This window comes from Euleptes europaea, chromosome 5 (assembly GCF_029931775.1).
Source record: "Euleptes europaea isolate rEulEur1 chromosome 5, rEulEur1.hap1, whole genome shotgun sequence".
NCBI lineage: Eukaryota > Metazoa > Chordata > Lepidosauria > Squamata > Sphaerodactylidae > Euleptes > Euleptes europaea.
The window spans coordinates 85,825,346-85,851,941 of record NC_079316.1 but is presented as its reverse complement, the minus strand read 5'-3'; the positions used below and the strand labels follow the sequence as shown (position 1 = coordinate 85,851,941).

At 39.5% G+C, this 26,596-nt stretch overlaps 1 protein-coding gene across 1 annotated transcript in view; it reads left to right on the top strand.

Annotated features, from left to right (window-relative positions):
* The window catches only part of PCDH15 (protocadherin related 15), a 558,859-nt gene that overhangs the window by 412,404 nt on the left and 119,859 nt on the right, over positions 1–26,596 (top strand). Inside the window, exon 22 of the mRNA XM_056849418.1 lies at positions 9,128–9,244. Within this exon, the coding sequence (XP_056705396.1) occupies positions 9,128–9,244 (117 nt within the window). The remainder of the gene's footprint in view (positions 1–9,127; positions 9,245–26,596) is intronic.

Here is a 26,596-nt window from a genome sequence, read left to right as displayed (position 1 = left end):
AGCATCTGTTTCTCCAAGTATTTTTTATGCTTTGAAGCTATATGGGTTTCTTGTAGGCAGATTAGGGAGTATTTATATTTCTGTAGATATTTGAAGATTCTGGCCCTTTTAGTTTTCTCATTCAGTCCATTTACATTCCAAGAAATTGCTTTTGCCATAATGTAGTATTTTTTAGCAAAATAAAAAGTCTATAATTTAGTACCACCTTCTGCACCCTGTACCTCTTCTTCTTCCTCTTCTTCTTCCTCCTTCTCTCCAGGTAATTCTTTAAGGTCCATTTTATATTTTCTCAAAAATTTCCCCACATCTGCTTGGGATAGAATTGTCGTTTTCACTTCCTTATAGGTGAAAGCCAAACCTTGTGGCATAATCCAACGATATTTGATGCCATTAGCTTTCAGTATAGACACAAAGTCTTTGTAGTTATTCCTCTGTGAAAGTAGATGCCTTGGAATATCCTTCAGTAGTATAAGAGAGGAGTCTCCTGCTGACACTGGATTTTCATAATGAATCTTCATAATCTTGTCTTTAACTCTGGTGTCATAGAACACTATCATCAAATCTCTTGGCTTAGATCTTCTCATTCTAGCAGGTAGTGGTATCCTGTATATTCTATTAATAGCTTGTTTTAATTCTTGTTCATCTATCTGAAATAAGTAGGCCAAATTTGGTATTGCAGATTCTTTATTATCTCCCATCATATCTGGAAAATTGCGTATACGAAGGTTGGTCTCTTTCACTCTCATCTCCATCATTGCCATTTGATTTTTTGCCGCCATCTGATCCGCTTGTATTGTTTCAATCTGTTTTTCTTGGCTTGTTAATTTTTTCTTTGTGTCCTTGTGCTCATCCATCACTTTCTTAATTGATACATCCATCGCTTGCATATCTGTCTTCATAACAATCATTTGAGTTTTTACTTCTTTCAAGTCTCCAGTGACCACATCCAACTTCTGATTAATAGCTTGGGATGCTTGACCAAGATTTGTCATCATAGAAGTCAACTGTGCCATCTGTGCAGACATCTGTTCAAACTGTTTATTTGTTGCCTCAGTTTGTTTAGTTAGCATATCCTGTAACTTTTTTTCCATGGTCGAGGTTTGTAAAGAGTCCCTTAGTTTAGTATAGGCAGGGCTATGTAGTGAGCCAGAGCGGGGTCGAGACATTTACATTCAAAAAAAGCTGGTAAAATACATGTCCACCGACAGAGCCTTTAAGGTGCTGGTTAAAAGATGATAGTTCAAAGATCAGCCTAGTAATTTTTTCGGGTTGAAAAGAGTCGAAATTGGCTTTAAAATTGCATTTTAAAGTTTTAAAATACCAGTGAGTTTTTTCGGTCGCTCTAGATCGGATTAATCAGGAAGTAAACAGGAAGTTACTAGTGCTGCAGACCTTCTATCGCCTCTTCTCGATGGTTATTCCTTCAGGAATGATTTGAAAGTAACTCGAGTGCGACGGATATTCAGTCCCGCGGCTACTTCCTGTTGTTTTAGTTCCAATGATAGAGAGGGTGTTATAGAGAGTCTTCCGTTCCAGGCACTCCCTTACTGCAAACGTGGCAGGAATTCGCCGGAAAATCAGGAAGAGAAATCACCCTCCCCTTCCTTCGGACCTCTCATTGGTGATAATTCTTGTCAGTCTAAAAGGTATCCTTCCGACTCTTTGTTATGGTTTAGGCTGATCGATCCGATAAGGCTCCTGTCGCTAATCCCGATGACTAACTCAGATCAAACTTTTTCAGTTCGGATTATGGAGGGGTGGGGGTCCCAGAAATATTCTTATCAGCCTCCCGTCTGTTCAAATTTCTAGTAAGTAGACGAAGAGTTCTTTTGTACTCACTTGGGTGTCAAGAGGTGAGGTTCTTTTCTTTATGTAGTCCTTATGTTGGTATTAAGGCGGTGGAGGGTAGAGCTTGCTGCCAAAGTTGCGTTTTGGCGATGTCCTTCCCTAGTGCCCTCGCAGGACCGGCGTCTAGGACTCCGAGGGGCTTAAAAAAGCCCCCTCAGAGTACCTAGGAGGTCAAACCGCGTTTGCGGGCTGCAGGGAGTTCCTGCTTTCCAACCCACTTGCAAGGGTCGGATTGGGGTATCTATGTACCCCAAAAATAACGCAAACTTGGATTTCTCCCAGGACAACCTGGGGAAATGGAGTGCTCTCTCCAACGGCACCACCGGAAGCCCAGTCCTCCCAGCCTTTTCATGAATTTTTCAAAGATTGCTTCCGTAACTTTTTTCAAGAAGTTAACTTACTAAATTACAAAGAGATTGAGAATCAAACTTCATCACCAGCAAAACTATGGGGAGAGAGTGTATGGGACTGCATCTCTTAAACTAGGCATTGGATATCAGCAATATTGTAAATTTTCTTTCCCCCATAGTTTCTCTAATTCAAGGGTGCCCAATCTTTTTGAGCCTGCCGACACATTTGGAATTCTGACATGTAGGCTTTCCAGGCCCCGTAGCTCCACCGGTGGGAGCTTTTGGGGGCTGGGGCTGAGGAGCTCGCTCACACCCCGTGTGACACGGACGCTCTAGCGATATTGGCTAAAACTCTATGGTTTCCATAGAGTTTTATCCAAGATTGCCAGAGTGTCCATGTCACTTTCAGGTTTACCCGAAAGTGACTCGTGTGTGTGTGTGGGGGGGCAGCCCAGTGGATCGGCGGGATTTTACCCACCACCACCGGGCACTTGGCAACCCTACTGACATGGCATGGTGGACAACAAAATGGCAGCCACACAATGCTGCCACAGGAGTCTTAGAAATACTTAAACAATGGGAAGGAAACGGCACTTACAGAGGAGTCCTTGGAAGTACAATCATACAACAGGCACAAGAGTTAGCAAAATTCCAGACTGAAGACTATACATAATAATACTAGGAAGTAAAACATAGTTACTTTTTTCTACAATTAGGGTTGCCAAGTCCCTCTTCATCATCGGCAGGAGGTTTTTGGGGTGGAGCCTGAGGACGGCAGGGTTTGGGGAGGGGAGGGACTTCAATGCCATAGAGTCCAATTGGCAAAGTGGCCATTTTCTCCAGGTGAACTGATCTCTATCACATCTGGAGATCAGATGTAATAGCAGGAAATCTCCAGCTACTACCTGTCACAGACTCCCAGAAGCTTGAAGGCATGTCACAGCCTCAGGTACCTCACCAGCCATGCTGCTGCAATCCATTTTAGACGTGGTTCGGTTTTTCCTGTACTTCCCTGATAACTTCCCTGACAAACTGCCTCACTAGACTCCCTGCTTGCAGAAGCAGAAAAAGCTTAACGCGTATAGGATGTACAAACGTCTCAGCTTCTTTACCGGGCCCCCAGGCCTGACCCCCAGGCAATCTTCAGCTCTCACCAAAGGCTCACACCTCTGGCGAGGAGAAGCCCTGCACGGTTCAAGCAGGAAGCGGGGGCAGCAGTCAGTCCCAGGCAAAGCAGACCCTCCCCAATCAATAGCAATCAGCTTCCACAATCAGCTGCAATCACCTTCTGCAATTAGGTTCAATCAGCTACAACCCAGGCAAAAGAGACAAACAGAAACAACACCAATTCAAACAGGCACCACTCCACAGCAGGCTATACTCACCCATACACCCACAAATAATGTCCTCCCACGCAGTAACCTCAGCTAATTCTCCCCAGCAGTTAAGGAAAGGGAAAAATAAACAGTCACCATCCAGTAGCTCTCTTTCTCCCTCCCTATCAGTTGAGAAGGTTGTTCTAGGACAAAAACTTTCAGTTTCCTAAATGACTTTGTATTTCTACTTTTTTGCTACTTTAACCTTAGAAATATAAGCAGGGACTTCCAATAGTTTCCCACAGACAAGGATGTCCTATATCATTCTTATCAGGGGATGTTCCGTATCATTTCTCTTTTTGGCATTTCTATTTATAGGCTCTGATTTAGGACATAAGGACATGTAGCAGGCAAACACAAATGTGTAGGCATTCTGAATATGTCCCCTATTATCAAGAAGCAACAGCAGCGTAACAAAGGGGAAACAATGTTTTACAAGCCTCATTATGATCCTCTCTCAGAAGCAACACCTTCTGTAATGTGCGGTCTTACACACTTTGAACAAAAAGCAATATTCATGTATTTTATCATTTGCGGTAGTTGCTTGATAAATCTCCAAACTATAGCCCGTTTCAGTCATTATGCCTTTGGTGCTTTTGCTTGATGTACCAGGATACTGTGTGAACCTTTCAACATGTGTGGTTGCAATGTTGCGTGACAAGGGCAATCCATGTATTTTCCAGGTTAGTTACATTTATTTTTTGAGGGTTTCTGATTGATGTACTGAAGTTGGAACATTTGTGGGCTGTCCTGTTTGCACAAAATGACAAGTGCGCATGTCAGGAGGATTGCTGTCCTCTCACTCACCCAGAACATGAGGCAGGAGTGCCAAGGAATGCTGCCATACCTTCTTCCCCCTAAAGAATACACTTTAAGGAATGTCTTATTGGATAGAAATGGGGAGGATGGCTGAAAATTTATTTTGCTTTAAAATAATTTAAAAAAAGGTTTCAACATGCAATGACGCATCTCAACAGAAAGAAGAAAGGGAGACTTAGCCCATAATGAGGAAGAGGAGGCTCTGTTTGCTCTAGCCTCTCCCCCACTCCATTCCCGTCCCATGTATTGTGGTCCAGCTTATGAACAGCAAACAATCTGTATATGTAGTGAGGTTTTGCCCGCAGCTTGGCAATACTAGGCAGTGTGGGATATAGGATTGCCAATCCCCAGGTGGTGTCTGGCTTTCTCCCGGAATTACAATTGAGCTCAAGACTACAGAGATCAGTTCTCCCAGAGAAAATGGCAGCTTGAGAGAGTGAACTTAATGGTATCACATTTCTGCTGACCTCCTTCCCCTCCCCAGTCTCCATCCTCCTCAGACTCTGCTCCCAAATCTCCAAGAATTTCCCAACCCAGAGTTGGCAACCCTAATGGGATAGCATCTATTGAATTCTGCTTGGAGGTGGGAAAGGCGGCAACTAGAAAATGGAAGTAAGCCATGAGTATATCCAGGGGAGACCAAGAGGAACCTCCCCCCCCCCCACAAAAAAAAACCCTTCAGATTTACTGAATGTTTAAGTATATGGAATGTATCTAGTACACCCGCTAACCTTTAGGTAGCCTAGAGAGATCTAATAATCCATTCCTAGGGAAAGATTAGTAGCAGCCCCCCGACCACTATGCCTGCATTCCCTCTATTGTTTGGGGGAAAGGAATAGGCCACATGCTCACTGTTCAGATAAATATTGTTTGCTCTGCTCCAATGATACTTCTGATTAGCTGCAGCAGATCGTACAAGATCTGGATACCTATGCATAAAAACAAAGATAGTGTATAAAGATGTTTGCAGGAGCATTCTTTAAAGTGATGTATACTACCTTTTCTTCTTTATTGCTGTTGGGCTGCGCTATTTTTTCTGGTCAAATGTGTATCCTGGTTTTTTTCTGGTCAAATATGTATCCTTTTCTCCTCTCCTTGGTTTTGGTCCAGCCAAAAGCCCTCCAGTGCCTCTGGACCACCTTCCTGCTCTCCAAGCAGAGACTGAAAGGAAGATAAGCATTGCAGTCACCTATCCATTTAAGTTCCACTAGAGAGTCCAGCTCGGGCACCAGGCATAAGTTGAGACTTGGAGGAAGAGTGGTGGTGGGTAATACAATTGCCAGCTCCAGCTTGGGAAATTTCTGGAGATCTGGGGATGGAGCCTGATTTGACTTTCCATTCAAGCTTGATGGGTGACTGTGACAGGCCCTTTCTTTAACTGAGGGGACCCACACAGCTTCTTATAGTTTTGGGGAACCAGTAGGGTTGCCTTTTCACAACTGGCAGGAGGTTGGCAGCCCTAGGAACCAGGTTTATTTACAATTGTAGCTTCTCCTCAGTTCCAAAATATTCTTAGGGTAGCAATTGTAAAGGCTTTGGGTTCACTGCCATGAGGTACGTTTTGAGGTGAACAAGAGCATGGAGATCACTGAGACAGAAGTTGTATGTAGTCCTGATTGCTTTGGTTCGCAATCTTTGATTACAACTTGACAAAGGTGGCTCAGCACTGCTGATCTTTCTGAACCTGTCCTCTGCCTTTGACATGGTCAACCATTTAGTTCTGATCAACCTTCTTGTCTCCCTGGGGTGCGGGGCACTGCCTTGAGTTGGTTCTCCTTGTTCTTCCAGGGTTGTTCACAGAGGGTTGCCATCGAAGGAGAGGTGTTATCACCTTGTGCTCTAAGTTGTGGAGTCTCACAGGGGTCACTCTTTTCCCCGATGTTGCTTAATGTCTATATGCGCCCTCTGGCAGAGATTGTCAGGAGGTTTGGAGTTGGGTGCCACCAATATGCTGATGACACTCAGCTCTACCTCCTGTTTGAAAAGCAGCCAATGCCTGGGATCTCAGCCATGGCCTTGTGCCTGGATGCCATGGTGGAATGGCTGAGGAAGAGCTGGCTGAAGTTGAAAGCCTTGAAAACAGAGGTCATGTGGCTGGGTGAGTCTGGGACTCAGGGGTGGCCATCTTTACTGGCACTTGATGGGGTCCACTTTATGGCAGTGGACTCCATCGAGAGCCTTGGAGAGCCTTCCTTTCAAGTGGATATGGTACTATATAATTTACAGTATCTACCCATACAGTCCCCTGTGGCTGTTATGTTTTGTTAGTATTATGTATTTTATGTATGTGTGTATGTATTAATTTATTTAATTGAAATATTAGTTGCCTTTCCACCTGACATAACTCAATGCTGTTGTGTGGGTGATCTACCCCATTTTTATTAACCTAATGGGCTTGACTGATCAAGCTAAAGAACAACATGTACTGAAAGATGTGTTCCCGACATCACTGTGGAGGTGGCCAAATTTCTTAATAACGTCCTAAAGATTCATCGAAAAGAGAACTGGGGGTAATCTGATGTATTTAACTGTTTCTATGGTTGTTTGATATCTGAGTGAAATTTATATTAATTTTTATCTTATAACATTAAAGATTATTTAAATTTGAATTTGTGTGGGTGATCTGTTGTATAAACATTGCAGAGAGACAAGGTAGTTACCTATAGTTATAACTAATAGAACCCGCCCCCCAGCCAAGAATTTTTTCCAGGTGTACACTTGGAACCAGCTGCAGTGTATGTCTGGTACTAATCAGGTTATACAAACCACAAATTGTTGTCTGAATACAGTCCATATCTCATATCAGAGCTTCTTTTAAAAGAAGAGGACAGTTTTTGATGCTACTGGGTTTGATCAGTCAGGGTTTCCACAAAATACTTAATGCCTTCCAGACCTATTTGGTTATCCCACAGACTTTAAACTAATTTTGTGAGAGTTCCCAAGATGAAAGTTACCTGTCACATTTTTGAAAAGGGTAATATGTCTACTTCTAGAGTCCACATAATTTTACTCCTACTAATTAAAAGAATGATATAAAATAGGCTTTTTATATAGATATCTTCATTTCACAAAGCAGGAATGTCCATTAATTTAGATAACATTTTTGCTTGCATTTTCTAATGATTTGCATTTGAATCTTTTATTACCACACAGTGAATTAAAGAATATGATTTATATTGCTATGTAGTGGGTCTGCTGTTTTTTGAAATTATCTGAACCTGAAAATATTGATCTCTGCTCAGTGCGTTTGCTGATTTCTGCACATGGGATCCCTCATACATAGTAAGGATTTGTGCATGGGTTTTGTAATGGCAGCTCCTCCTTGCTATGTCAGAATCTTCTCTGTGTGCAAACACATTTAAAGTACCGTAGCAGGACAGGGAAGCTATTGGGGGGGTGCATGTGACTTTAGCAATGTTGCCGACATCGCTACATCACTGTTGTGTTAATCAGAATCAGACTTTATTTGTAGTCATAGACCATCAAATATCCCAAAAAATTGTAATTAAATATATACATAAATAGTTATGAACTGGTAATACAAAAGATAAAGATGAAGTGGAGATTGAAAAACTGAAACAAAGGGATAAAATCCTCCAAAGTATACATAAAATAGTAGAGGTTCTAATTATAGATTGGTTATTCTAGAGCCTTAAGTGCATTTTGTCTTATTTTAGTTGCCAGCCAGGCAAATCTAGCCATACTAACAGATACATTAGGTATTGTGCCTGAAGGAGCTCTAGACGATGTTTTCTGAGAGGTCTGGGACAATCCACTAACAAGGGAATCAGAGGGCCTGAGCGTATATGATCGTATAACGTGCACTCAAATAGGACATGTTGTGTGAAATCCAAAAGAGACAAAAGGTAGCTTTAGGATAGAGTTGCCAGGTCCCTCTTTGCCACCGGTGGGAGATTTCTGGGGTGGAGCCCGAGGAAGGCAGGGTTTGGGGAGGGGAGCACAATTGCCAAAGCAGCCATTTTCTCCAGGTAAACTGATCTCTATCTGCTATTACCTGGAGGTTTGCAACCCTACTTTAGGAGTTGCCGGAAACTCTGTGGTTTTACAACAGAGTTTCCGGCAATTCCTAGAGTTACGTAGCAATGTTAGTGATGTTGCTGTTTTTTATTTTACTTTTCTTCTGTCACTGCTCGGAGTGGCAGCAGGCAACAGGGGGGCTGTTGGCAGGCCTCCTGCCAAGGTGGGAGGCCTGGCAAGCCTACTTCCACACTACATAAACATCTCTTTGTCTCATATGCTTTGCTATGAAAAACTCAATAGCTAAGTATCCAGGAAATTTGTTTGCAGTGAGATAGTGTCATATTTACATGGCTTGTTTTGCAGTTATGTAACACTCCTTACCAAGACTTGAAGAAACTCATCTGGTTTAGCCAATTTAGAAAGCCACAATCTGGGTTGCTGTTTGAGGACCAAGCTCCATAGGACTCTTGGCTGACCCTAGAAACCTCACTGTATCTGAATGACAAATAGTTGCAGTGAAGCAGATCTTCTTTCTGCTAGCCTTACCTGTTAACAATGGATTGAAACTTTGGCATTTAATTCTTGAGCGCCAGTCCTCTGTCTTGATAATATCCAAACGGAGAAGAGCTGACAGTATTAAATGGATCATCTAATGGGAAGAGACTGAACAGGGCCTCCTTTGGTAAAACAATTGTTGATACGTCCATAATTGCATTTCAGCTTCAGAGGTAAATTCTTCATTATGTTTTGCAGGATATGAATGATTACTCCCCAGTATTTAGCAAACCCCTGTACAGGGGAATGGTCGCTCCTGATGCAATCAAGGGCACTGTTGTCACAACAGTTTCAGCTGAGGATCAGGACCCTCCGGTAAGCAATTTTTTTCCTTAAAACGCTGTACCCAAGAGGAAATTTTCAAAAAGAAACACACAAAACTGGTCTTAATCCTCTGAACAACCAAAGTGATTACTATGATTTTAAGACAGCAGTAGCTCCCATGCATTTTCATGCTAGCTGTTCAAATTACTATTCCAAAAAACTGACAAAGCCATACTGCAGAATTTAATTCTCCCCCCATTACTACCCTGGTTTCTTTTATGATAGGATTGAGCAGGAAGAAAAGCTATGACCGTTTGCATTTGGAATAGTTCAATGGCTTGAACAGAAAACAAAGGGAAACTTTTGAGGGAATGTAATTTTCTTGATTTGTCATCATTGTGAATTTCACAGCGTGAGGCAAGACATACTTGCATGTGTGTAAGAGATGGACAATCTCGTCAAAAGTCCTCCCCCCCCCCTTTTTGAAAATGCAAGATTGGAACCCAGCATAGCTGATTTGCTTCAAGGCTTCTTTCCACCAACATCTATTTCCTGATCAATCTATTTCATGTTTTTATTTAAAATATGCATACACTGGGCTGCTAACCATAGCTCTTGGGGCAGCTCGGTAGCTGAGCATTCAGTCAAAACACCTGTACTGTAAAGTTTTGATTTTTGAACCATTCTGACGAATAGTCTCTAGTTTGCTTATCAAACCCCTGATGTGCATAGATAGCCAAAAGCTACATTCTGGGGAATTCTGAAAGGGAAAGGTTGAATTTTAACCGTTATTATGCACTTTTTCTTAGTCATGTCCCATTATCATGCAGTATTTGTGCTGGTTGTTTCATGATACATACTACAGAATTAAATGAAAGCTTGATGATTTGGATTGAGGACAAGATTAACTTCAGTCTTGGACATCTGCATTATGGGATGCCACAAGCCACACATTGAGTGTTTTGTGGTTTGGTAAGATTGGCTTTTTTGGAAATAAAGTTTTTCCAGAAGTCATATTCATCCCGTCATGAGTGTAGGAGGGCTGTCTATTTGACCAGTCTAAGGAGCTTAATGTGTGTACTGAGAGAAAGCAATGATTTATCTAGATTAGTATTTCTGTGTCAATGCAGTGGCCATTAATACTGCTTCCATAGTAATAATGCAGAAGAAACCACAAAACAGTACTGAAAAGTCTGATTTACCCTCTTCCGTTACATCACAGCTTTTGACAGAGGTTTATGGACATCTTCGGTATTCCACTGACAACTAAATCAAGAATTGTCTCTCCCTATATGGGTGTTAGAAGTAGCTGATGGAAGAAGCAATCATTTATCTTCTCTTGTAATTTCTTTCCAGTGGAGCTCCTTGAGTTGACATTTGCCCATCAGTCTGAGGCTAAATGAATTTCCCCATTATTATTGCCTTTGTCCCTCTTGTATTTTCTGTATCTCTCTTCACATTAGACTCTGTCCTACTCAGATTGGTGTCTTTGTCTTTAGAGGAAAACAGATTTCTGTTGTTAATTTACTGCAGACAGCTCATGTTTATTGAAGTAGTATAATGCTACTGAAGGACACCAGGTAATTGTAGCCAATCTTACCAAAATGCTTGCATTTCCAAATGGCCATTCAATAGCAGTCTATTAGCAGGGGGTGAAATTGAGCCATTAGGACAATCAACTAATGCATGCATAATTTTCTTGTTGTATTTATAAGTAAATAAGCCTGGCAATGAGATGTTAAGGGACTTTTATAACCATTTGATTTCTGCCCTCCTGATGCTGCAGCTGCAATGACATTTTCTCTTTGGCTTTTTAAAAATATTCTATTGATTGGACTGGCTCCAGAGAGATCAAGGAAAAACTGTTTGTGAAGATCAGATTGCTCATAGGTACAGAATATGTAACCCATGGATTGATTCAGTGGAGCCAAGTTTTGTTTCTTATTTAGGTCTCTGCCATAAGTTCTAGCCTCCTTCCTTGCTCTCTGCACTAAATATTTATTGAGAGAGAAAGACAAGGATTACTTCAGATGAGCTAGCTGACCTGCTGTTACCTTAACTCTAGCTTCCCAGTAGTTTGCTCCCTGTCTTTTCCTCTTGCTACTTCTTTTCTGCTTGCTAAAGTTCTTGCAATTGAATTCCTATCCTAGTGTTGGGTTCCTTGGAGATATTCCTGGCATTCTTGGGGCTAGTTTGCTATGCAAGCAATTCAAGTGGTTGTTTGGGGCACCAAATTTTCAGGGAGCACAATATGGGACAGGAGGTATGGCTTGTGCCTGTTGTCATCTCTCTGACCAGGTACAAGACAGGCTGTAGACGAACTGCATGGAAGTAGTTGTGCATTTGTCAGAGCAATATGATACCTTAGAAGCCTAGAAGACTGAAGTTGGTAGTAGCGTTTATATGCTAAAATATACCCAGTATATATCCTGTGAGCCTCCTTGAGCCAAGAGGAAAAGGGAGGCATAAATATCTTAATTGATAAATAAATACATTTGGCTGGCTAAATGAATGCAGAACTATAGCCAGCCTCCAATAATCAATGGGGTTGCCATACTTCTAGGAGGACCTTTGAAGGAATGAATGCAAAATCAATGATTTCTGCAGTACCACCAATTGAGCAGCCTTCCAAGCTAGGCTGCCTGCAGATGGGATGCTGGCAGTGGGAGGAGACAGAGCAGTCTCAGCAGTGGCACCTCCCTTTGAGGCTCACCTGGCACCTGTTGAACTGACTTGGGCAGTTCATTCCTGAAGGGGGAGGCAGTTAGGCAGCAGCCAGGAGCAACATAGTCACACCGCCTCCACAGAGACTTCCCAGCCACCAAAAAGTAATTTAAAACAATTAAAAAATAAAAGACTAGAAAATGCCACCGTTGACTGCAGCAAGGCTGCACCACCAAAAAAGGTGGTGTAGCAATACTGCAGTGCAAGGGAGTGTTCCTGGGCAAAAGGGGTTAGGAAGCTGCCTAAAGGCAGCTCTCCCCCCCCCCCCCCAGGAACATCTTGGGAATGCTCCCCATGCTGGCGCAGGCTTTCCCTTCTGGGAATTCCTCAATGCTGGTGTGTTTCCCTCAGGGACGGTGTAAGTGCCCCTTATCTCGGGGGGCTTTCGAAAGGCTTTTCATCTGAAGATCTGAAAACACCAAGAGTCATTCAGGAGTTTTGCTCACAATCTCTATTACAGTGAAGGTCAGCCATTTTATCTGTTTTCTGTTGTCTGTTAATTATTTCTTACGAACTTTCCTTAACATCTAAAGCTTTGAATAACTGGCAATCTTCAGTTTTTGGAAACTGTTCCAAAAAACAAGAAGAAGAAGATCTACCGGGGGTGGGGGGAGTCATTATCTGTGTAGCATATTTAGAGGAAGCATTTTTAGTATTTGAAAATAACAGGAGACAATGTTGATCTATACAAAATGGCATTTTGTAAAGACTGATTAAAAAAAACTATTAAGTGTTCAACTGGAAATAACTGAGACGACGGGGGGGGTCGCCAACTTGTTTCTGAAAACAGAAAGGTTACTTCGAACTAACTTACTTAAATATTATTAATCCATCCTGAGTCAGTCTTAACAACCATTCAACTGTTCAAAGGATGTTTTAAAAGGGTTTTTCTTTAAACATCTGCTCAGCTGCATTTGGCATCATATCAAGAAATCTGGAACTTTACAGAATGAAATAAACATTTGAACTTTCTCCATTGATTGGGATTTGGTATCTGAATATTGGATTACAATTTATGGATACAGATTATAATTTTTAAAGGAATTTCTTTCCTTATTGCATTTTAAAACAGTCATTTTGAAGGTATTTTCTGGTACTGAGAAAGAAAGAAAAAGCAAAGCTTTGCAGTCATCTAATGGCATTCTGTGGCAATTTCTTAATTATTTTTTTCTTTTCCCTAATTGGGTTAGTGCCAATAACTTTTTCCGTGGTTAGTGTCAACAATTGACTTCATTTTTTTTCTGAGGATTTTTGAAGGGTTTTTCTTTAAATATCTGCACAGCTACCCTTCCATTGGGATTATAAATAATTTGGTCAACGTCTCAAGGACAACGGCGGATCGACGGGCGTAATTTTTACATGCTTGGTCTGTGTTTCTCTTTTGGGGCACTGATCGTACTTCAAGTAATTAATTTTGTCATAAAAAACTCTTAAGAAGGATAAAGCACCTGGACCAGATGGATTGACAGCAACTGATGATAAATACTCTGAAGAAATATTAACAATGTCCTTACAAAAAGTAATGAATGAAATACAAGAAAGAAAGATTATACCACCTACATGGCAAGAAGCGAATGTAACTTTGATTTATAAAGAAGGAAATGATCCATTATTACCCCAGTCGTATAGACCAATGACATTATTAAATGTGGATTACAAAATATTTGCAACAATTATAGCTGAAAGACTAAGAAAATGTATTCCAGATTTAATTCATGAAGATCAAATGGGATTTGTCCCAAGAAGATATATGACAGACAATATTACATATATATTGAATGTGATTGAATATACTAAGAGAAATGAAGAGAAAACTATATGTATATTTTTAGATGCAGAGAAAGCTTTTGACAACATTTCTTGATCTTTTTTAATGAAAGTTTTACAGAATATGGAATGTGGAAAAGAATTTTTAAATTGAACACAAAGTATTTATACAAAGCAGCAGGCTAGAATTTTAATAAATGGATATGTAATGGGGGGAAATGAAATAGCAAAAGGCATACAACAAGGCTGTCCAGTATCACCAATATTATTTAATTTAATAATGGAAATATTAGCTATAAAATTAGACAAGATACAACAATCTATGGAATAAAAAAGACAAAGAAGAGTATAAAATTAAGAGTTTTGCAGATTATGTCATGATCTCAGTAACCAAACCAAATATCACTTTAAAAAATACAGTGGACCAAATAAACAAATATGGAATTTATTCTGGATATAAACTGAATAAGAAAAAGACAAAGCTAATGTTATTAATGGCATCAAAAGAAGATGGAGATAAAAAAATAACAAAATGTACTATTGCAAAAAAGCCAATAAAATATTTTGGAACATATATAACTGGGCATAATGATAACCTCTATAATGATAATTTTCAAACAGACTGGACAAACATTCAGGAAGATATGCAATGATGGGAAAAGTTGAAAATGTCATGGATATAGAATGGAAAAATGGAAAGGCAAGGATGGCAAAAGGAGTACAATTGGAAAATGTATACATAAGCCTTACCTGCCTACATTATTTATTGAGGAAAAACTGCCAAAAGGTTTTACTATCACAATATTATGAAGCATGCAACAGTTTTTGCCAATTTAAAATAGAAAGTTTTTTTCTTTTACGAACATATTGAGTGTATTGTTTTTTGTAAGTTAAGTATTGCAGTAGGAATTCCTGAGCGTTTGATCTTTGGAACTTAGATAAATATGATATTTTAGCATGCTTTAGCTTGCGGCAAACAGCATTAAACCAGGGAGGGCCACGTTTAGATTTCTTGTTTTTTGTGGCTGTACAGAAAGGAACCAAAACAGATATATCCTTAGGACTAAATCACCTTTTCAGGTGGACCCTTTATGGTAATTTCTCTTAAGTCTCCAAGAATAGGGGACTTCAAAGCAGAGTCAGTCTTCTGGGCCATAACTAAGGACCATTTCCTGGCTCTGTGGGAGATGTTATTAGAGGTCAAATTAGTATTCCTTGTAGATTTATCCACTTAGGCTGAATTGACACTCCCTAGTCTTAATTCTAAAAGCAAGGGAGTATGATGACTATCATAAAGGTAGCCAAGAGAAAATGTAGAAATCAAGTCTGTAATATTAGAGGATGCTAAAATATAATCAGTAATACTGCATTCTCTATCTGAAAGATAAGTGAAATCTTCTTTGCTATCAAAATTTTGGTTCCCGTTAAAACCAAACTGAACAACAAAATTCATCAAACATTGTCCACCAAAATTAACTTGATCATCTTTAGCTTTACGTTGGCTGAGCATTAAATTGGTAATACTCCAAAAAGAAGATTTTATTAAACATTCAGTGGAGTTGCCTATACAAGCATTCATATCTTCACAGACTGTCCAGGGAATATCTGGGCAAATCGACTGTGTTTGTAAACATAACTCAGTCAGTTTCTGCCATTGGGCAGCTGTTTCTAAATTAGAGGGCTGGGGACATAAATAAACATTTATAACAATTAATGTTAGTGAGTGTATTGAAAGTAAACTTGTTACGGATACTGTGGACTGCCAAAAAAACAACAACAAATAAATGGGTTATAGATCAAATCAAGCCTGAACTGACCCTAAAAGCTAAAATGACTAAACGAAGGCTATCGTATTTTGATCACATTATGAGAAGACAAGAGTCACTGGAAAAGACAGTCATGCTAGGAAAAGTTGAGGGCAGCAGGAAAAGAGAAAGACCCAACAAGAGATGGATTGACTCTATAAAGGAAGCCACAGCCCTCAATTTGCAAGATCTGGGCAAGGTTGTCAAAAATAGGACATTTTGGAGGACATTGATTCATAGGGTCACCATGAGTTGGAAGCAACATACACGCACACAACTTTCAATTGAGTATTTTCAACAAACAAGCTAGTCAAACCCCCTCTAGGCTGGCCCTTAGAGCCTGTTTTTTTGGCACCTATTGAGTGGCTGAATACCTATTGAGTGGCCAAGTACCTTTGTTCTGAGTTTGGCCAAAAGTCTCTTGAAGTAAGGGCATGGTTGTTTGCCTTTAAGCTACAATTTAGGCTGTTTTTAGCACTGAGGGATTTCTAGGTTTTTTTAAAAAAAACATGATTTGTATAGATCCTCATGGCAAAAAAAATGATGAGAAATTGTCATTTAAGGGCATGTCATAGAATCATAGAGTTGGAAGGGGACATACAGGCCATCTAGTTCAACTTTCTGCTTAATGCAGGATCAGCCTAGACCATCCCTGACCTTCTCCCTAGGTGGTCCAACCACTGTCCAACAACTCTTACTGATTCCACTGTAGAACAACTCTTACTATAAAACATTTTCCCTAATATCCAGCCGATACTTTCCCACCCACAATTTAAACCCATGATTGTGAGTCCTATCCTCTGCTGCCAACAGGAATATCTCCCTGCCCACCTCTAAGTGTGTGTGTGTGTGTGTGTAAAGTGCCGTCAAGTTGCAGCCGACTTATGGTGACCCCTTGTAGGGGCTTTCATGGCAAGAGACTAACAGAGGTGGTTTGCCAGTGCCTTCCTCTGCACAGCAACCCTGGTATTCCTTGGTGGTCTCCTATCCAAATACTAACCAGGGCTGACCCTGCTTAGCTTCTGAGATCTGACGAGATCAGGGTAGCCTGGGCCATCCAGGTCAAGGCTACCTCTAAATGACAGCCCTTCAAATACTTAAAGAGAGCAATCACGTCCCTACTCAGCCTCCTCTTCTCCAGACTAAACATTCCCAATTCCCTCAGCCTTTCCTCATAGACCTTGGTCTCCAGGCCTGATCATCCTTGTCGCTGTCCTCTGCACCCGCTCCATTCTGACCGCATCCTTTTTGAAATGAGGCCTCCAGAACTACACACAATGCTACAGATGTGGCCTGACCAATGCAGTGTACAACGGAACTATGACATCTTGCGATTTTGATGTTATGCCTTTGTTGATACACCCCAAAATTGCATTAGCTTTTTTATATCATGGTATATGATAAGAAATCTTGGAAAATCAGAGACTTTCTCTGAAATAAAAAAAACCGTATTAAAGAGATTATGTTTGCACCTTGTTTCATGCTCGTCGCATTTGCTCGTCTCCGTTTTTTGGGATTCTTCCTTTACGTTGCTTGCCTGCTTATAACTATTTCTTGACAATTCTTAATTTCTTAAGAGCTTTTTTCTTGCCAGACTGAATGCTGACCCTTTTATGGTTATGCAAGGTATATACGTGAACCTACCATATTTTGAATGGATTCTTCTGGTTCTGTTGGTTCTCTAGCACACATGCTCCTGGAATGTCATTATGAGAATCTAAGATCAAGTTATATTATTCCTCTTCTAACAAATTGGACTAGTACCTCGGTGTCTGAGTTAATACCCTATTTATTAAGCGACAGCGATCCTAAGGTTACATTGACAGTGGCAAAATTTATCTCAGTCCTTATATCCCTTAAACAATAAGATTTATAATTATGCTGCTCAAGATTTATGAATGAATGAGCTTCTAAGGGAGAAAGGAAAGGAATACTATTTGTCAATCAATTTCAGTGTTGTCAATAGGTATAATAGCGTAATGTTCTTTTCAGAAATCATAGAATAAAAGTAGTTTCATCAGAAATAATGATCTCATGCGAATTTTATAAATTTAATTGTATATTACCTAATGTCCAGATGTTTAATGATAATTGTAGGTTTTAGTCATTGTGACCAAATGTGATTGTCACTATTCTGAAACAAATTGTGTGGATTTGAGTAATTTCTTGCTAATCGTATTTTGAGGAAACACTATTTAATCAAGTTTCCTCCTGACATTAAGCATATAATCATCTTTGAGAATTCTGATCTCATTGGGATTCCTTATGCTTGCAAGAATCTGAAGATCTTAAAAATTACTTACTTCAGTAATTGATGATGTTCTAATTTTGGATAGATTATGGCAATTAGATTTAGCAACCCAGATGAGAGAATGCTGTAATATGCAACATGCACTTAGAAGTAGTATGCCTCCTAGTGTGTCCCAATAGACAGCCAGAATGGGCCTTCTATTGAAACCTTGCATTGGCCTGTATCCTACCACTCTGCTCAGCAAAGTCTGAACCCTTCTTCCAGTCTCAGAAGCCTTCCTTCAGTTTAAGAGGTTCTTCAGGAAGAGGAAGAACCACGGAAGTTGGAAGGATGCGCTTTATGCTGGAAGGAAGGCTTCAGACTACTGAGGGGGATGCCATTACTATGTCCCATCTCGGTTTAAAATAAAGCCGTACTATATAGATATAGATATAAAATCTGCAGGGCAACAGGGAGTGAATTACACAAAGTAGAGGCAGCCAGTAAGAAAATCCTAATTGGATTCCCAATTATTGAATTTCCTTTACTGGGAATTAGCATAGGCAAACTTCCTCAGCTGACCTTAGAGCATGAGTCAGTACATATGGGTGGAGGCAGTCTAACAGGTACTCTGGACACCTGTCATTTACAGTCTTGAATGTGCCCACCAGCATTTTTTGGGTAGCCATTTTATTGGGCCCTGGCAGACAATTATATTGGTTTGGAACCTACAGCTCCTTCCTGCTAAGCAAGGAGCCTCATTCCCTTATGGCAAGACTTCTTTCTCAACAGAATGACTCCTCACTTAGCAAATGGATCTCATTGTGAAGTGAGTTTTCCCTGTTTATCAGGCAAATAACTTGTGACTCAGCCATATGCCCAAATGCCTTTCTGAAGCCAAGTCAAGAGAGCATATTCTGGAGAAGTTCAAGAGGTAGGACTTTACAGAAATGTAAAGTATTAGAAGGGTCACTTGTTCTACAATCTTGTGACAGGGAGGAGGGATAACCCTGGATCCTGGTTTCAAAGCTTCATTAACACATCTATTGTGATATTGGGGCTAGGGATGCTTCTGAAAGTCTCCTGGTATAAAATTCTTGTCAGATTTCAGAGTTCTAAATTACATTGTCTTGGTTCAGAACTGGAATTGATGTGCTAGGTGTCTTCCGTTTTTCGTTTTTTGTTTTTACTTCAATTTTCCTACAGGGAACTGGATGTGTGCACTCCGCTGCAACGTTTAGTCCCTTCAGCTCATCAGTGTCTTTCCCCTTCCCTATACATTAGTAATGCACATTTGTGTATTGATAAAACACTGAAAAAATAATTGTGTTGAGTTGCTTTGGGTATCATATTTTACTGATACTGCATAAGAAGAATTTTAATTTAAACATGGGTATAATCACATCAACTGCTTTCTTGAAAATTAATTGATCAGTGTGGAAATGCCATAATGAGAAGAGAAAGAGGCAAATGAGCTGCAATTTGCTACAAGCTGGACATGCTTCGATTGCAGCATCAATGTTAGAAATTCTCCTAATGAATCCAGCATTGAGAAAGGCGTGACACACAGGGCAGAGTGAAACTGTGGAACAATTCATAAACAGGAAGGGGGGCTGGATCAGCTCATCCCTAAATGGGACTGTTATTCTAATGCCACTTTGTGGTGGTGGAAAGTGTGGTCAAGTCACAGCTGACCTATTGCAACAGACATTCGGAGGTGGTTTGCTGTTGTCTGCCTCCACATGGGCTGAGAGAGTTCTGAGAGAACTTAACTGGCCTAAGGTCACTCAGCAGGCTTCATGTGGAGGAGTGGGGAATCAAACCTGGTTCTCCAGATTAGAGTCCACTGCTCTTAACCACTACACCGTGCTGGCTCTCATAAGGCCTCTTTACGTGTTTGATATGGGATGAAGTGAGATGGTTGTGGAGTAATGATTTACTAGGCAAGTATCCCATTGTCATTCCTTCCTTTGCATCTCAGTTACACCTTCAAATGCAATAAAAAGTGTAACTCTTCCTAGAAATGAAAAACATCTCAAGCTGTAATTAGACATAGACATGTTTACAAGAAAATTCAGTTGGTAATTCATCTGCCAAAAATTTGCACTGTGATCAGCTTTGGTTTATAATCTTCAGCAATAGCTTGGATTGGGTATTCTAATTGGCATGGGGCACAAAGCTTTTTTAGGGCGAAAGAGAGGAAATCTCTGCCACTAACTTACCTTTTTTTTGCAATTTTTTTCCAGTTACCACCTATTATTTTCCTGTCATATCTTTAATATAGAGTCACCTGTGTGTACAGTAGTGATCCTGTGCCAAAGCTTTACAAATCTGTTGGTGCAGCAATTCCAGTATGCCCTTTCTTGCTGGGGTATCTTGCTAATAGCCAAAAGTCCCCTGGTTGCTTCTGTTGCTGACTGACCCTTGATCATCTGGAGTCTCATTTGGTGACACAAGAAGCATGTGACTTTGGGAAGGGCACATTGTGTTTCAGCAAGGATGACAGGACCTGACAGTCACGAAGCAACACAAATTGCAGTACTGATTCTTGAGAACTTGAATCAGAAAGAAGTAACAGAAAAACACTTCATTATCTTACTGAAGCATATTTTCCATATAGATTTTTTACAAATGATATTTTTGTATCAGTATTCACAAGGGCTTCTAAATAAATAATAGTTAAAGATGAAGTAGTTATTTGCAGGTTGATCTGTGTTTATTCACTTCATTTATAGCCCCTAATGGTGACCCAAAGCAGCTTACATTGCCATTATATTGTTCCTTTGAGGTACAACGATGAACATAAATCAACTTTGATTATATTTGGGAGTTTTAACCTCTGCAGAGTTAATTAATATGATCAGGGTGTGAATTTTTCAAACTGTCATGCCCACTGATGACATTGTCTCTGTGTTATTATTAAGAACAAAAGCTCCTCAACCTTCCCTAGTAAAGCCAGTGTAGTATAGTGGTTAAGAGAAGTGGATTCTAATCTAGAGAACCAGGTTTGATTCCCCACTCCTACTCATGAAGCCTGCTTGGTGACCTTGGGCTAGTCACAGTTCTCTGACAACTCTCTGACCCCACCTGCCTGACAAGGTGTCTGTTGTGGAAAGATGAATGGAAGTAAGCCAATTTGAGACTCCTTATAGGTAGAGAAAATCGGGGTATAAAAACCAACTCCTCCTTTTTCTTCTTCTAAACTGTAGTAAGATTTTTCTTCGTTAGGTATAGACTCTGTGTTTCCTTGTAGTGGTCAGGGCCGTATTTAGGTTTGATGAGGCCCTAAGCTATTGAAGGTAATGGGGCCCTTTATATGTCCAGCTGTCCTTTGTCAACAACAAATTGTCGCAGTTTTTTGTGTTGAATATATGCTATATGGTAATTTATGGACCTAATAGGTATCTAAAGCCATTTGCACATAACAAAATATGTATTTTATCAAAGTAATTGTTGAACTGAAATACAATTAAGAAGTACATTAATAGTGAAATAATTATTATTTCCTTTAAAAAAAAATTTGAAGGGCCCAAGAGAGCGGGGCCCTAATTTATAGCTTGTTCAGCTTATACGAAAATCCGGCACTGGTAGTGGTACCTTGCTTGTTAGTGTTACCTTTCTTGTTGATTTTGATTTTTTTCCCCTTAAGATCCCACCGTCTTGGTTAAGAAATGTTTAACTCGCTTTATTCAGTGGTCCTGACTTACGTTGAGTTTGATATGGCATGTGTAAAGATAATACACAGAATAGTATATAGCATTCTAATGATGCTACAGTAGCATCCTTTTAGAGGCACAAGGATGTAGAGGTGTGGAGGTACAGGGGGGTTTCCCCCCCCCCTAATTTTTCCAGTGGAAAACTGGGAAATTTGGGGAAACACTGAGGGGAAAAACACTCCAATGAAATACTTTCTCTTTGGATGAGTGAAATGCTTTTTGAGATAATAAAATATTTAAAAAATAAACTTCCACGCTGATAGATTCACAGAGAAGAAAAGTCCCATGTGGCTTGTAATTTACAAGATTCTTTCTAATACCATCATTTTATCAATTTTTAGGTACCCATTCTGTAAAGATTTACCTGGGCAATTCAAATTTTGTGTTGATTTAAATGTGTGTTCCAGGAGAACCAGTGTGGTGTAGTGGTTAGGCTAGGATCTGGGGAAACCAGGTTCGAATCCCTACCCTGCCATGGATGCTGGCTGAGTGACCTTGTGCCAGTTACACACATTTAGCCTAACCTACCTCACATGGTTGTTGCTGTGAGGATAAAATGGAGGAGAGGAGAATTGTGTAAGCCAACTCGAGTCCCCAGAGGGGAGAAAGGTGGGGGGTAAATGAAGAAAATAACTAAACAATCAAACAAACAAATAAATAATTTTCCGGTAATGTCACAATGGGGGGACATACCTCAGATTTTTCACTGCAAATGGCTGTGAGTTGCTCCCACTCCATTCTGCCTCCATCTCACCTCCCTTCTTCCATGTAGGAATCCCTTTCAAGGAAATACTGGAAGATCTGCTACTAGATTTGTATCTTCATACAAATTCCTATTATTTTCCTGAACTGAAGGTAGTTTCTATGACACTTGGTGTGAACAAATGGTTCCTTTTCTTGTTTAAACTTGCCTTTCTCATTCAAGTACAAATTATATGCTTAGTGTAACCACGATGGCCATTATGACTTCTCAGTTCTGCCTCATTTGCTATTCTGTCTTATTAAGAAATATGTGGGTGTTTAAATTAATGCTTGTATGGGTTAAAGAGCATACCTCATAGCATAGCCAATCATGAGATGATGTGTGCATTTTTTTCTACATGGGTATTAGTATTAATATCTGTTTTGGTGGGTAGAGGGTAAGTGATATCCTTACAGACTATGAACTACCCATCCTTACAGTAAAGTCAAAGTGAATGTGTTGATCTGTAAACATGTTCACACTCCATATAATTCTATTCTAAAATGCATGAGCAGTTTTGCAAAAGAAACAAAATGCTGACATCTAAATGCAGTCAGATTCCATTTAAATGCCTACATCTTTCTTAATAAGACAAAACATCAAATACCAACCTTCAGTGACATTTTCATTAAAATGACTGGTAACTTTAAACTGTATTTACTAATATGATCAAAACTAGCATGGTCATTATTGATCAAATAATCAGTGAAGCTTGTCATCTAATAACTATCTGTGAGTAGTTTGCTCCCAAGGAAAGCAGTGAACAGAGAAAGAAGGAAACATGGTTGTGCTACTCACATTGAAATAGGAATTATAAATCCTTCCTCGGGGACTTTTACTTACTTTCTTATCCGAGGAGAAGAATCCACACAATGTTGCGTTAGGGGAATCCTCAGCAGGACAAGACAAATGTTTTAGTGACACTAGTATAGGCATATGTGCCTGAAGGATCATCTTCTCCCATATCTATCTGCCCATCAGTTGAGATCGTCATTGGAGGTCTTATTCTACATAAGCCCAATTTCACAGGTGAGTTGGGTGATCACCACAAAGAGGGCTTTTTCAGTAGGGATGGCAAGGCTCTGGATGTCTCCCTGCAGTCTTGCATGGTGCTAAATGTACAGTCTTTTAGACACTGAGCAAATAAATTTTATTTTTTCAAGCTTTTTCAAACCCCTGTGAAATGGAGATTTTAGCTGTCCTTTTTATATGCCACTGCTCTTTTAATGCCATTGAGGTTTTATACTTTTAGGAAGTTTTAAGATCACTACCATAAATTTAATCCAATGATGGTTTTAATTGCTGTTGATAAATTACATCATATATGTGTGTGTGTGTGTATATACATACACTCATACATACTTACATTTTAATCTCCCTTTTCCCTTCTAAGTATATCCTAACTATTAAAGTTTTTTTATTTTTTATTTTTTGCTGAATTACTAAAAGATAAGAAGCCAAGGATTTAGTAACATTCAGATCCTTAACCCACAAAAGAAAGGGGAGACCTTAATCATTGCTCATAAAGTCATCCTTCTCTAACAACAGAGTTATCCATCTCTCTCTCTTTTCACCATATAAAGGACATTCAAGCACATAAGTGAGCCAAGGTACCTATCTTCCCCATGTTATAAAAGCACCAATGTTCTGGAAAAGAGACTCCAGCAAGGTACCTATCTTCCCCATGTTATAAAAGCACTGGAAAAGAGACTCCAGCAATGCAGCCTTTTAGTTCAGGTAATGGTACAGCCAAAAAAAATTACAGTATCTGTGAATAGATTTTTAGTATGCTAGGAGGGTCATTGGATGTTCTAATACATTATAAGAATGAGAACACACCCTTCTTTCTCACAGATTTTTACTTCTGAAAAATAACTTTAATAACTGCTATTTTACCCATGCTAACTCCAGCAATACAGTTAGGAGCACCAGTAATTTTATGAAGGAAATAGTTCAGGAGGAAATCAATAGATTCTCCACAGGCTTCAACCCACGAAGGTGCTCCATACAAGAATTGTGATCCTACTTTACTGTTAAATACAGTGATAGCAGCTGGAATGTATTGACCACCTTTAGAATAGAAAAAACGGATTATTGCCTTCACAGCAGTAAGTGTTTTGGGTCGTGCATTTCTAATATGGGTTGTCCAGAGCATATTAGACTGAAAATAAACCCTGAGCCATTTAAACTGGGTACCCTGTTTGATAAAATTACCATTAACATGCCAAAGATATCTCTGTGAGGACCCAGAGAACTGAATCACTTTAGATTTGCTATAATTAATAGGCCCTTAGAACAGCAATACTCTGTGAACAAGCTCAGAAGTTGACGTAGACCCACTGGGGTTCTAGAAAATAACAATGTATCATCAGTATATAGTAGAGTTGAAATAGGAGTTTCTGCCAATACAGGGGGATGGAACTGCTGGTTACTTAATCTGAGGGCCATGACATTAATATGGAGGTTAAAAAGAATGGGAACCAACAAACACCCCTGTCTTACTCCCGTCTTTAAAGAAAAGGAATTGGACAGATGCTCTTGATCTACAGTGAACCTGTAGTTTTACATTGTTGCTGGGGCCCCCTATCCTTCCCCCCCATTCTGTGTTTTTGTGGGGGGTTACACTGCCTGACCTGGTCTTCAGTGGCTGTTATCCCCTATTGTATTAGGATATTGTGATTTTAGCTGATGTTTTATGGTTTTAAATGTTGTTACCCACTCTGAGTCCGGCCTGACTGGAAAGGAGGGTGGGCTATGAATGTAATAAAATACTACTAATAATAAAAACTTAGGCAGCTGAGGGTTCATAAAGTTTTTGCATTAGCCACAAAAGTCTCTGATCGATCAAGGTTCTCCCTAGTTTTTCCCATAGGCACTTCCTTGGTACTGAATTGAAGGCTGTTTGTAGATCTACAAAGGCTACATAAAGGCACTCTTTGTAATGGCCATATATTTCTTAGCCAAATGATATAATGAAATACAATGGTCAATTGTTGATCGTCCTTTAATGAAGCCTGCCTGCTTAGGACCAATAATATTCTCTAGGGAAATCCAATTGAGTAAATGACTTAGCAGGACAGAGATGTATATTTTCCTCAATACAGATAGTAAACTAATAGGATAATAGTTACTCAGATCATTTTTATCCCCTTTCTTATGGATAGCGACAGTTATTGCCCTTAGCCATATAACAGGGATTTGATCTGTCTGGTTAATGGCAGTAAAAATGGGTACTAATATATCACACCACCATGAGAATAAGAAATTATTCTCAATTGTTCAATATTTATTAATAGATCTTCATAGTAGACCAGTTAAAAAGTATATGGAAAAATGGTCCAAAGACTTAAATAAAACGTGCAATTAATTTATCAGTGTTTAATTTATTTTTTTAACGGTACAGTTTTTTTCTATTTGCTTAATAGTGTGTGAAAATTCAATACATATGGCTAATCAATGGCATTTATCCCTTAATAAATTAGCAAATGGAATTTTAGATGGGAAGTGTTGGCACAGTGAAGCAACCTTTATCCATATGAGGTAGAGATGTCCAGGCAGTACAATTTTGGCAAATGGAAGTAGGGCTGATTTCATTGGTTATAGGACTTAAGTTTTCTTTGTCACCAAAGCTCTGTTTACTTAATTATATTAAAGAAATATTTAAATACTTAGTTTTAAGTGCAGTTACTGTTGCTTGCTTAGCTTTTGCCAGCCATTGAAAGAAGTTGCACAGCATACAGGAGTGGATAGATCATTTACATTTGATATCATTTACTATGATAAAGTTAATTAATTTGTTTAAAAAGGAGAATCCAAACAGGTTGAATGTATTGAGATTAATGTTACATTGTGTGGACAATGAAGAATGAATTTTGTAATTTCGTAATCAGTGTAAATAAAAAAAGAAAAATAATATTAATGACATTTCTGAAAGTAAAATCAAAATTTATGCTTATTTCTGAAATCAGTGTCTGGAATTTCATAGATTATTTTCTGAACTTTCATACACTTAGGAAAATGGAGTTTGCATGAATTTAATCAACCTTCAGTGCCTTTTCACATGTTAGTTTTTTGATGATTGTGTGAAAGAAAAAACCTTTCAACTTCTTTTTTTATCACTGTTCATTTGGGAGGGGCACATACAGGACAATGTTTTCTTATTTTCCTTATGGTTTTGTGGTTACCTTGAAAGCAATACTGTGGATAACAATTCAGCAAGCATTAATACAAATCATACATATTAAAATATAAGGCCATGGATCCTATTTAGCATGAACTTTGCAACCTTTTTTTCTCCCCAGTGAAGCCTGCCAAAATCATGCCCCCAGAGGTTGTTGGATTCCCCCACACAACATAGAACGAAGTGGTGGCCTGCAGTGTAAGGGGAGAATAAGCAAATATTGCCCTGTTTTCAGCTAT